The following is a 12,234-nucleotide window of genomic DNA, read 5'->3' on the forward strand; positions in this document are numbered from 1 at the left end:
TCCCAGAATGGTTGCTGTAATATATCAAATCAGCGCTATCGCGGAAGACGCTCTTACTATATTCAAAACTGCTTGAACGTTGCCGCCTATTAAATAGCAAGAGAGGTGTGTCCAATTTATATTTACTCGCGCCGCTCGAACAGTGTTCTAACATCTCGAATTTAGCCGAGCCCCATGAGGTTGCTCTGACCAACTTGACTCGACCAACATACCCGGCCAACTCAAGTGGTGGGATTACATTTGATAACTGCTCAATGGATGCACAGCAATCGTTTTCGAGTGTCACAGGTCCAGCAATATTGCTAGGCTTAACGTCTCGAAGCCTCCCAGTTGACTATGAGGTACAACACAGTTGAGGGGTGACTTAACCTGCACGGAAAGCACTGTACACGAGCGATATTTTTTCGTTCTGCCCCCATGGGAATGCTCCCGCTGCGGTCGGTAATTGTACCAGCGACCTGATGCTCAGCATAACGTCATAACCACTGAACCAGCGAGACACGTGTTATCAAGTATAGTTTCGCCTTTTTGGTGCAATTGCATTAATACAAAATAAAATTCTATTCTTTATTCATTACTTCTAATAGGGTTCCTGCTTCCATGACTGCAACTAGATTGCGCGTCATTTTTAAGAAGGAACCTTAGAAGTTTTCCCGGCGCTTAGCTCGGTGGCAACGTTTGTAGAAGAGAACTTTCGCGCAGGGCTGCAGGGGTTATCCTTGACTGGGTTTGCGTAGTCACCTTTCCGAAAGGAAAAAAAAAAATAAGCCAGGATGTGTTTCAACGCACGCTTTCGACGGTTGCCGGAGTTCGCCCTATGGTGAAAGCATTCAAGGTGCTCCGAAGCCATCGTACATCCTTGAGGTTGATGATGGTTCTGCTGGAGAATCAAGCGCCGGATGCTTCTAATTGCGACGGGAAGCGACGTATACCTCCACGATGCCGGCACTCAACTTAAACGCTTAATTTCTTATCCTTCAGTTTCTTAGGTTGTGACAATAATGCGACTGTAAAAACGAAAATCCTCACACTTATACGTATGTGGTCTCTACAAGATCGTACCTTTCGCAAGGTGCGCTGCTACGATCCTCAGAGGCCATGGTTGGCCAATGCACAGGAAGGCGCGAGTTGTGACACTTGCGTGGAGTGCGTTTTGGTATTGGCTGCCTAAGTCAAATGGTGCAAGGTGGTGGTCTTAGGCAAGCTTGTAGGGGATCGTCTCAAATGCTGATCAATACAAAAGTGTTGTTGCGATGCGAACAACACAGCCGCCGCAAGCGATACGTGGATGCAAAGCTTCAACCGCAGGAGTTCTGCGGTTGTCACCTCGTAACGTTGTAAATTTGAAATCTTCTAGAAACGCTCTAGGCTTCAAGCTAGCAAGCAATAAACATTTAACAAATGTGGCATCTCTCTATTCGATCTCCGCCCTTATTACGCAATATAACTTTGAGACAATACAACTTTGAGGTAATTCGTTAGCAACAATTAACGTATATTATCGAGAACATTGCCAAATAAATCTGAAGCAGCATGACGAACTCCCTTTTCTATAGCTATATTGAGTGCATTAAGCGTAATTGTGCTGCCAGACAACTTCCTCATTATAACACGACTTCAGCATAACAAATTTGGTAAATTGTTTGTTCCGATAAGGTCTACTAGCCAGAATGGTTTCCTAAGTTTAAAGTAAAAGAAACGTCGTTGTTACGGCCAAAGAAACTGTTCTTCGACAAAAGAATGTTTTATTAATTTGTCGCTTAGAAAGCATTTGGCAACGTGTACATGACAGAACGGAAAGGCATGGAACATTCGAGTAATGGAAAGATTACTTCAACTCTTGAAAGAAGAAAGTTGACAGGCCAAAAAGTTGACCTTCGAAAATAAGCTGTGCTGCGCCACCAGCACAAACAGTCCCACCATAACTGAAGCAGCAAATAATACTACTACTACTACTACTACTACTACTACTACTACTACTACTACTACTACTACTACTACTACTACTAATAATAATAATAATAATAATAATAATAATAATAATATTAATAATAATAATAATATTAATAATAATAATAATAATAATAATAATAATAAACGCTACTGAATAAGGTATACAGACATCGATTTCAGCTTCCTATGAATCACTCAGACTCTAAATGGACGGCAGCTCAAAAAGAAAGCTCGGCTAGACACATCACAATGCTCTTTTCGCAAGCCATCTGGAAATAGGCATCGTGATTGGCCACAAATGTAGAAAAGCAGGTCAGGACAGGGCACACAAGCATGCTGACCATAGATGTTTCCGAAATACTATGACCGGGCTTCTAAGTGTGTGACTAAAAACCACGTGACTGTGAGGAAAGCGATGCGTGCGTCTTTTGATATTTTAAGTGTGCTGGATAAACGTCGAACAGACCTTCCATCTGGGTGAAGGTCATGTACTTCTGAAGTTGTTCGCCTAAGTTCGTAGCATATAACGTACGAAAGAAATAGCAACGTGTGTCGGGTTCTGTTCAAGATTTTTTTATAATAGAACAAGCGAAGGCCTTAATTAATTATTGCAACCACATTTCTAAGACGTGATACCACATGTGCCTGCTGCAACTGCCTGAATCACAAAACATTTAATGAGCGTGAAAGAGGGTTCAAAGAACTACGAGTCTTCTTTCGAAGTAACGCGCAAGCTCAGCCTGTTCCGCGGCTTAATGTAGTAATGAAAGCGTTCCACAGAAATATTTCGAAAGCACTGTTGTAGGAGCAGCATGTTCTGTTGTTTCTATTAAAGTATCAAAATTACAGCTCATCATTGTCACGAGAAGACTCTGGCCTACAGACCACAAAAAAATGTCGTGCATATTGGAAGAACGCTTGTATCTCGGCGTTGTTCTGAAGACAATCACTTCTCCTTCTCAAACAGAGGACAGTCATTTTCAGCGTACATAGGGCTGCCCTTCCTGCAGCGGAAAGCACCGGAAAATCCCCGCGTCAAGCTTGCAGCCTTGTTGCATATTACTTTACCGTCCCTGGACCCGCACTGAACGAAGCACCAGAATATAAACAGCAGCTGATTGCTTGACAAATGCTCATAGTTGTGCAACCCGAAAGGTGAGCCCGATGCTGCACGAGGTCCGCGGGCGAACGCCTGGAAAACTGCACGTACCGATACAAGACGCCGAAGGAACTCTAGCTGACGGCTATCGAGTTCGCTCGCGAGCATCTCTTGACCGAACACGCACGTCAGGATGGGCCTCAAGGGCACGTGAAGCTCGTTCTTGGATTCTAGGACTACGTCGAGCAACCGCGTGGCCAAGGCATAGGAGACCTCGGTGCCCAGTGTGCCGTAGGTGATCGCCGGCAGAGCGTCGCTGCTGTATAACGGCTCCTGAAAGATGATAGGATGCAGTGCGACATGGCCGTCCAGGAAATGAAAAAATTGCACGGTGCCGTTGACGACCATGTCCACCGCCGAGTTATTGCCTGTCTTGATACTCCGATGCTTGCGTGCAGCAAGTTCCATGTTATTCAAGATGTCGTCGCCCATCTCAGGGAAGTGCTCGTACTCCTGGTCGCTTGAACCTGCGTCGGCTTTTCTCATGGTGGAGAGGTGTTCGACGAGTCCGGCTACTGAAAATGCACCGCTTGGCAGAGCATCTCGCCAAGCGGCAATCACGTTAACTCCGTCTCGGAAGACACTCTCTATATTTCGTCCTGTGTCCTCGGCATCCACTAGGACATGGACACCGATCTCATCCCTCACGTAGATCGCGTGAAGGGCCGGGCTCATATACATGTTGGTCAGTTTAGTGCAGAACGTGCTTTGACCTTGCCTGGCTTCGTCATCGGTGGCGAAGTACCGGCGGATAAGAATCGAGCTCGACATAAGCGACAGCGCCTGCACAACGCCCCAGCCAACATAATAGGCCAAGTCGCTTTCACCTTGGTCCCTGACGAGACTGAAAAGCGACTGAAAATAGTGCACGTTCTCGATGGAAACTGAAAAGCTATCGTCGACGGAGACATTGAACGCGGCGCTGATCTCTTGCACCCATGCATCACGCGGCTTTGCTCGCTCCGCCAAATCGACAGTTTCGTTGAGGGTGGCATTCTCGATGTTCATCCAATCGTACTTGTTATATGCAGCCTTGAGCGTTGACAACACAGTGCTCTCGATGTTCCAGTGCTCGTAATAAGACAACGCTCGCTCGGCTCCAGGCCGAGCGAACATTTGAACTGCGGCTTCGAAGAAGCTCCTGTACGGTTGTTCCACGTTTGCGTCCAGGTGCTGCTCGATTTGAATGTGTCGCTCGACGAGGAATTGAAAGTACGGGGCAGGTGCGATGGTGAGCCTTGCTTGAACTGGGATGTCAAAAAGCAGGATGCTTCCCCAGTTCCACGCGGCTGACACCGTGGAAAGAATGCGTAGTATGTTGGATTCTCTGCTCCATTCTGGCCACAGTATGCCGAATGTTTGTAGCATCGCTTTGACTTCCCCGACGTTCTCCTTGCCGTCTGCGTAGACTCTTGTGCAAGAACGGTAAAACATAGCTGCGTTCTGTATTGCAGTCCTTCCAGATTGTGGTATGATCATGTCCTCCATAATCGATGCCACAGACGCCAGGAACCTAGTTAAAATTCGGGAAAGAAAAGGATATTTTGGTTACAGCGAAGTAAAAGTGCTGTCGATAGGGTGTCCTGACGACTATTGTGAAAGTATGACCAGCGTAAGTAAAAAAGAAGAAAAATGACATGTTGGCCGGCAAGGGATAAAATTGGGATAAAATTGAAAGCGGATTTAGAAATGATTTAGAGTAGATTTAGAGTATATATAGAGTAGACGTAGAAGTGAGTGAACGAGTAAATTTGGAGGAAACACTGAGAACGAGAGGAAAGAAAACAACGAAGCAAGACGCGAAGAAAGAAGGGAATAGACAAAAAGGAATAAGAAGATGCGGGAAGAAACAAGTCTCATACATAGATTTAAACTACTTTCTTTAATTTAGACATAAGTAAGATCCCAGCGTTGCTATCACAGAGGAAGTTTATCTCTTTCCTGCATGGTCGCTATCGCATCGCTACAAATTTTTGCTGCACATCTCTTTATGGTTGCGTCAGACACCTGGGAGGCTCACGTCTTCCGCACGTCCTCAACCACATTGGAGGTTGCTGCATGTGCGTAGCAACCAACGTCTGCAGCGCGCTCTCGCAATGTCCCTCGCGTACACTGTGTTCCCCTGTTAAAGGAAGCTTCACTCCGATGTGTGGTTCTCACCCTGCTGAAAATCTAGCTGCCCGTACCGGCTGAACTTACAGCAGCGCACTGAACAGGGGTGTGAAAGGTGCCCTTGCCACCAACCACAAGTCATATGCTGCAAACCAGGGCGATTGTTCACTTTCCTGAGGGAAAAGTTAGAAGTCATAAGTTCCGTGCAATAGTGCACCGCGATATGCATGTGCTAATGAGCATGATAAGTTTGCTTCGTTTCGTATCAACTTCAGTTAACTCTGATCAGTTTGATCAGTTGTGTGTTTTAATCAGAGCAGACTGGAAATGAGCGAGGTAACCTAATGCGCAGTCAATTACGTCAGAGCTATTGTCAGCGCTGACGGACCAGCTTAAGATAAAAGGGAAAATTCAATGGTCAGGCTGTGCTCATGCAGTACTACGGCGTGACGAACTACCTAAGTACATGATTCAATACAGTAAAGTGCTCATATATTCAGTTTGACTGCTTTGAAGCACTATGCATCTTACAGCGTCGGCATTGCAGGGATAACGATGGGCTGAAAAAGCCGCAGTTTCGCCCGAAACGCGAAGCAGTGAGTGCGATAGTACATTAGTAGACAGCTATACGAAGCAAGAATAGTAGCTTCATCGGCCGCTTAAGCTTGTAAACATTCACTAACCAAATTAACAAGCATGGTGTCATGCGCGCACAAGCAAACAGGAAGACATTTCACTCAATCATCGCGGGAGCTCGCTGTCAAAACGCTGGAGTGTGGAAGCGCGGCAGCAGCAGCAGCAAGCGACTCGGCCTTCGTGCTGCCTCTCGCTTCAACGCGAACTAAGCAGCGAAAACACAGCGCGCACCAAGCCATCAGTAGTCGGAGCACTGTCCCCTTCGCAGCTCGCTTTCGAGATGTGGCCCGCGCGGCCGCGCCATACGCAGCAGACGCCGGAGCAGAACGCCCATCCCCCCCTCTCCACGGCGCCTTGCGCGCGATGCAAGACGGCGCGCTTCCTAACTGTGTTCCTCTGTTGCGCGCTCGAGATTGATCCGCCAACGTCGGCTCACCCTCGCACGCTTTCACGCGACAGCACGCGGCGCGGCAACGATGTTATCGCACTTGGACTTTATAAGGAACATCACAGTGACGCCAACGGCGACGGCAGAAATGCACATGGAGTGTACGTATAGTTGCTATCGCAATAATATATAGTTAGCGCAGTACCAGATGCGCATTCAGCGCAAGTTATCCCCACAATAACCAAAACAAAGAATATGAAATGGCAAAAGCATGCTGCTTTATTAACGAATGGTCAGGCGTGTATATGACTGCATTTCTGTATGCGTTCTTTTTTTGGGAGACAAAGACACCTTCGAGCGTGTAAGAAAAATTTATAAGTGTAGAATCAAAAAGAGGAATGAAAAAGTAGAACACCAAGGCACAATTTGTATTGTTGCGGCTAGTTACTGCGTAAGAAAACCCGTTAACGTGAAAAATATTATCGCAAACTGACCGGCGCAATTCTCGCAATCTGCAAAATAAGCAAATCAACACAAGGACATAATTACATCAGAATTTATCGAGTTCACCATAAAAGCAAGGGAAGACATGTTCAACCACAAATATACAGGGTGTCGCAGCTAATTTTAGCCAGAGTTTAAAACTATGCGAATGCTGCGTAGCTGGAGAAAACCAAGGTAATGTTTGCCATCGCTTGGACATACCCAAATTGTATTCTTTTTCATTCCGCCTAGTTAGATAATTAGTCTTCATTAATTAATCAACCTACGTTATATTATAACTAAATTAAAAGTATCAATGAGAAAATTGTAGAAGCACACGAAAAAGTCCCGATACTGCTAGCTGTTGCTCAATACGTGTTACATAAATGTTTTTCCGAGCGTGAAAGAAGCCCGCAGACGCACGCGAAATTGCCGCGCGACTGACCGCTCGAGGCACTTTGCGTGTATTCGCGAGCTTCCTTCAGGTTCGGAAAAACAATTTTATGTAGCATGTATTGAGCACCAGAAAGCCGTATTGGGAGTTTTTCATGGCGCTCTACAATTTTCTCATTGACACTTTTAATCTAATTATAATATTTGAGAAGCTGATTAACTAATTAAATCTAGTTAACTAATTAGGCGGAATGAAGAAAAAGACTTTTTGAGTATCTCCAAGCGACGGCAAACAACCTTAATTTCGTGCCGTCCAGCAACGTGGCATTCGCATACTTTTAAACTCTGGCTAACGCTAGCTGCGACACTATATCTAAAACAAGAGGAAGAAGCGAAAGGTGTATTACGATAGTAACTATACGGACACTCCAGGAAAATTTTCGCTCAACCGTCGCCATTGTGACATGCCGAATAAAGTCCGAATTCGAAGAGAATAAGCGGCCCGCGCGGAGTGAGAAAGGTTGGGTGATGAGCAGCGCAGGAAATGTCTCTCAGTGGAGGACACCTCAAAGGCGCTACACTGGGGAGTGGGGATCCTGTGCTGCGGGTGTGAGGGCAAGCATGCGAAAGTGAGCCGAGAAGGATGGCGATTTGATGCGCGCCGTCTTAATCCGGCGCGCCTAATGCCGGAGGTCGCGTAATGCGAGTTTGGCAGACGCGGCACAACTGAAATATTTACGCGACTGGCATCGCGAAGCGTTCACTTTGGGTCAAGCACGCGTGCCGTTTGCTGCCGGCATTCCATCATCACACAGGCGTTGCGACAGCCACTGCACGTGGTCATCGAGTGATAATCTTCTTGTTTGTCAGTGCGTGCGTGACATCATTCTTGTTAGGTGGCCCTTAACTATGATAACGGCGCAAGGCTTCACGTGAACGACACCGACAGCGCTGACTCCTAACCGAATCTTTAATCACCGAGAAAACACGTATACGCCTTTTTACACTGGAATGCAAGTACAGACGCACTGCTGTCTTCTAATCGCGCAAACATGAGCTACAGAAGTACACGTTGCTGGGCTAGTCGGGTTCATATTGCTAAGTAGACCGCAAATATGATCGCTTTGGCCAATCAAGGAAAGACGGCGCTCCCTTCGTTCCCTTCCGTCTTTCCTTGCTTGGCCAAAACGATTATATTTGTGGTCTACTCAGCCAACATGAGCTCCACCTGACATGAAGGACACGGGTTGCTTTCACGATGTGACCCGCACTGGGAAAGCAGGAGCAGCGCGCTCCTGTTGAGCTGTTTGCAACTGTCGGAAAAACAATCGCGTGTTACGACGCCCGATAGTAATGCTCGCACTCACTCGTTGTACACGAACGTCTTGACCGAGTAAGGGTGACGGGCGTCCCAGCGGGAACACACGTGCTCGTACAGGTCCGCACAAGGCGGCGTGGACTCGTTCAGCGTGTCCTGCAGCAGCAAGGAGTAGTAGTGGCAGGCCGGAGAAGTGCACGCAACGGCGACCGGGCGCCGGCGAACCAAGAGCGCGCCAACAATCAGCGTGAGCATCACCATTGCCACGGCCGTGAGCACGAATGCCTGCGCGTGCCGCCTGAAGGTGCTGCCAATAGTTCCGCTCGTGGTCGAAGACCAAGGCCCTGGCTGCGCCCGTGGCGACGTGCTGTCCGAAGGAGTGATTTCGGTGCGACAATCTGTCTTTGCCTTCTCGCAGTCGTCACTCTTTTCGAATTCCTTAGAGAGACAAAACACGCCGCATTAACGAGAAATTAAGAAACAAATGGCGATTTCATTCGATTCGTATACGTCAATGTAAGACTGCTAGAAATATTCCTGGCAACAGCGTCTACCAAGGACGACAATATGGAAGCGAACAGGCGTTAAAATGATAGGAAGTCTGTGCTTTGCGAAATATTCCAGGCCGATGTGCTCGTAGCAGGACCAAACAATGTTACGTGAGGGTGCTAATTTCTGAGCCCTTTAAATATTTGCTTTAAAGGTCTACAAAAGCCTACAGAGGTCAGTTTTGAGAAGCCTACGAGAAGTGCCGGTGGCCCGCCATTATGCAAGTGGTGTGCGCTGTGTTTGCCAACGTTCTGGCCTGCAATTTTTTGGGAAGGATGAGCACTAGCTTCGGCGCCTAAGTCCACCGTCTGGGTTCAGGAATTTGTGCATTTGTCGCTCTCATAGAGTGTCCGACAATTGCGAATTCAAATGCGAACAAGTCTTTAAGGCTTAAAATGCAGAAAGCTTACAACAAATTACCAATCATAATTCTTGTTGCCAATGTACCACCCGGAGTTAGTGACACACGCATGAAACCGAACCTTAATATTAAACATTAACAAGTTAAAGTGACAATACTGCTCCTAAAGGTTGAACGCTTCCCTTTTGCCGAGAGAAGATCTTTCGAGAAAAATTACGTAACGTAGGACAGGATTAACGCCGTAAGAAGAAAAGTTTGCTCTCAACCTATTAAATATCTAAGACTGACATTGTTGTCGTCAGCTGCATGGTACTTGAAGGATGGCCTGTTCAGCTATTTCATAGTGCTCGATGCTATTGGGGTTATAAGTGATGCGATGTACGAGTGTCCTTTTTGTCAACACGGGTGCCATAGCACAATATTAAAACGATCTATATTGTTGGAAGTGTAATCGTGTAGAAGTGACATTTCTGATTTTTTTGTCTATTATGAACTAAATGAAGCTGAGTTAATGCACTGCAAAATAATTTACAGCTTTAAAAGTGAAAAAGGGTGAAAATGGCTGTATAACTCTCACCCGGACACCCTTTATGTGCCTAAGGATGTGAGTTATACACCGATTTACACCTTTATTCAGTTAAGAGGTGCAGTTTATTTTACAGTGCACTGGACCTAAACATACTATTAAACAAAAGTGCCTCGAGGCGCCTTCTCCGTGTTAAGCTTTATCGCAAGCGAAAAAAAAAAAAAAGTCAAGTCAAGAAGATAGATTTTCAGGTTCCCTTATCGATTCAACACGTAGCTCTCCACAAAATTTCCATCAGCTTCTCTTGCTTTACTCGTTTCGTTATCTGCGTGACAAACAACACAAAAATGAGAGTCAAGGAGACCCCGCAGCCGGATGTAGAGGCCATTCCACTCGGCTGATTGAACTTGCTTTCTTGAGTGCAAAGTCCTTAAATGACAGCCGTTTTTCACTTGCACGGCAGGAAGCCGTGGAGCATCGTCGTCAAATGCGGCTCTGACGAGCTTCACCGTAGGACGCGATGTTCTGGCAAGACTACAACGCTAATGAGGAAGTTTCAAACTTATGGGTGCAGCGACACATAAAATATTTTACAAATGATAGCTTCTTTAAACGGTTCCGTGCCTCTTTGAAACCTTTTGATAAAGAAAAGAAAAACTATAGTTTTCGAACATCTTTTGCCCGAAGTCATAGGTAGAGTTTCTAAATAAATGCCCTAGACCAATATCTGGTGCTAGCCACCGTACGTACCAAGTTTCTTCAGCGGAGCTTCAAGCTCCATGTGAATGACGGGGAGCACATATATTTGCGTGAATATATATATATATATATATATATATATATATATGTGTGTGTGTGTGTGTGTGTGTGTGTGTGTGTGTGTGTGTGTGTGTGTGTGTGTGTGTGTGTGTGTGTGTGTGCGTGCGCGTGTGCGTGCGTGTGCGTGTGTGTGTGTGTGTGTGTGTGTGTGTGTGTGTGTGTGTGTGTGTGTGTGTGTGTGCGTGCGTGTGTATTTTCCTGATGGTTATTTATCATAGCAACATTGTTTTATGCCAATCATTCTTGCCATTTAGTTTCTCATTCTTATGGTTCGATTAATTTCAAGACGATCGCAAACATCAGCAATTCTTTATATCATAATAGAGCCAGTACGCATGATGACGATACGCATGATGATGAATATAATGACTTGCATGTTCGGAATCGAAGCTAGTTACTTACGCGCTGATATTAACTTAATGAAACGAACTATTGTAAAGGCAAAAATGCTCTAGCGAGACGTTGTAAAGTAAGCATAACAATAAAGGCGTCTGCAAAGTTGCTGTCTCAAAGTATTGATGCTAATTGTCGACAAATCCACATACCTACCCATAATTCTGACGGTCGCTGAACGATTGCAGTGCCAGATTTGCCCCTAGATCTTTGTATAAAACACTTTCTCCGAGACTACGACGCTAGTAAACTGCAGCCACCTTAAGCCGCTTCGCACGGAATACAGTTTCATCGCTCCGGAGAATATTGTTTCTAACAATATAACATTTCTTGCGATAACGGCACGCATGGATCAATGTTTACGTCAGTGTTTGCGTCAATGTTTACGTCAATGTTTACGTCAATGTTTACGTCAATGTTTACGTCAATGTTTACGTTACCATAGAATCAGAGAACCCTGCCATGTTAAGACGGCAGGGTTTCCTGACTCCATGGTAACACGAGTGGTGGAAACCATCCTGCAGAAGGTACAAGACTCTAGGAGTCCGGACGACTACTATGGCCGTAAGACCTAAAGTGGTACCATACGTTCACAGGGTCACTCACAACCTAAGGAAGGTGGCAGGCAGCTTTGCAATCTCCTTTCTCTTTTCAGCCCTTTTAAGCTGGCGCGGCTCTGACCTCACAACTCCGGTGGTCCTAAAGGAAGGAAAGCCTGTGACAAGAACCAAGGCGTACACAAAATGCAATGTAGGAGTTATGTACGAAATCCCACTGGCGTGCCGGAAGTCTTACATTGGCCAGAAGGGACGGTGGCTGAATCATCGAGCCTGGGAACATGAAAAAAGTTAACGAAAGATGAATTGGCGCACTTGCCTACGCACTGCAATGCCTGCACCTGTGAATCAATTTTCAAGGAGATAAAGATTCTGGGGAGAAGCCCGGACTAGACTGTACGCGAACTGATGGAGTCATATCACATAAAAAAGAAAGGCCAGCACTGTGTTTGTGATACTTCCATTAGGTTGTTTGAGTCGGAGATAGATTTTTCTGATAATTGGTTGCCTCGCTAGGCTGATGAGTGTTCTTGTTGCTGCGTTCTGCGCATGTTCTATATGTCTATATGTTGCCGCGGGTTGTCGTG

General features: G+C 46.0%; 1 protein-coding gene and 1 long non-coding RNA gene across 3 annotated transcripts in view; both read right to left on the minus strand.

Moving 5' to 3' along the window:
* Positions 1-2,899: 2,899 nt before the first annotated feature.
* On the minus strand, positions 2,900-8,703 carry LOC140212825 (neprilysin-1-like). Its single transcript, XM_072288361.1, has 2 exons — positions 8,492-8,703; positions 2,900-4,625 (listed from the first exon to the last, which is right to left on the minus strand). Exons 1-2 carry the CDS (start codon positions 8,701-8,703, stop codon positions 2,900-2,902), a joined length of 1,938 nt encoding a protein of 645 aa, XP_072144462.1.
* Positions 8,704-8,768: 65 nt separating this feature from the next.
* The window catches only part of LOC126532091 (uncharacterized), a 176,419-nt gene continuing 172,953 nt past the window's right edge, over positions 8,769-12,234 (minus strand). For both annotated transcript variants that reach the window (XR_011894798.1, XR_011894797.1), the window contains exon 5: positions 8,769-8,880. This is a non-coding gene — a long non-coding RNA (uncharacterized lncRNA). The remainder of the gene's footprint in view (positions 8,881-12,234) is intronic.

The sequence above is a fragment of the Dermacentor andersoni genome, chromosome 5, assembly GCF_023375885.2.
Source record: "Dermacentor andersoni chromosome 5, qqDerAnde1_hic_scaffold, whole genome shotgun sequence".
Taxonomy (NCBI): domain Eukaryota; kingdom Metazoa; phylum Arthropoda; class Arachnida; order Ixodida; family Ixodidae; genus Dermacentor; species Dermacentor andersoni.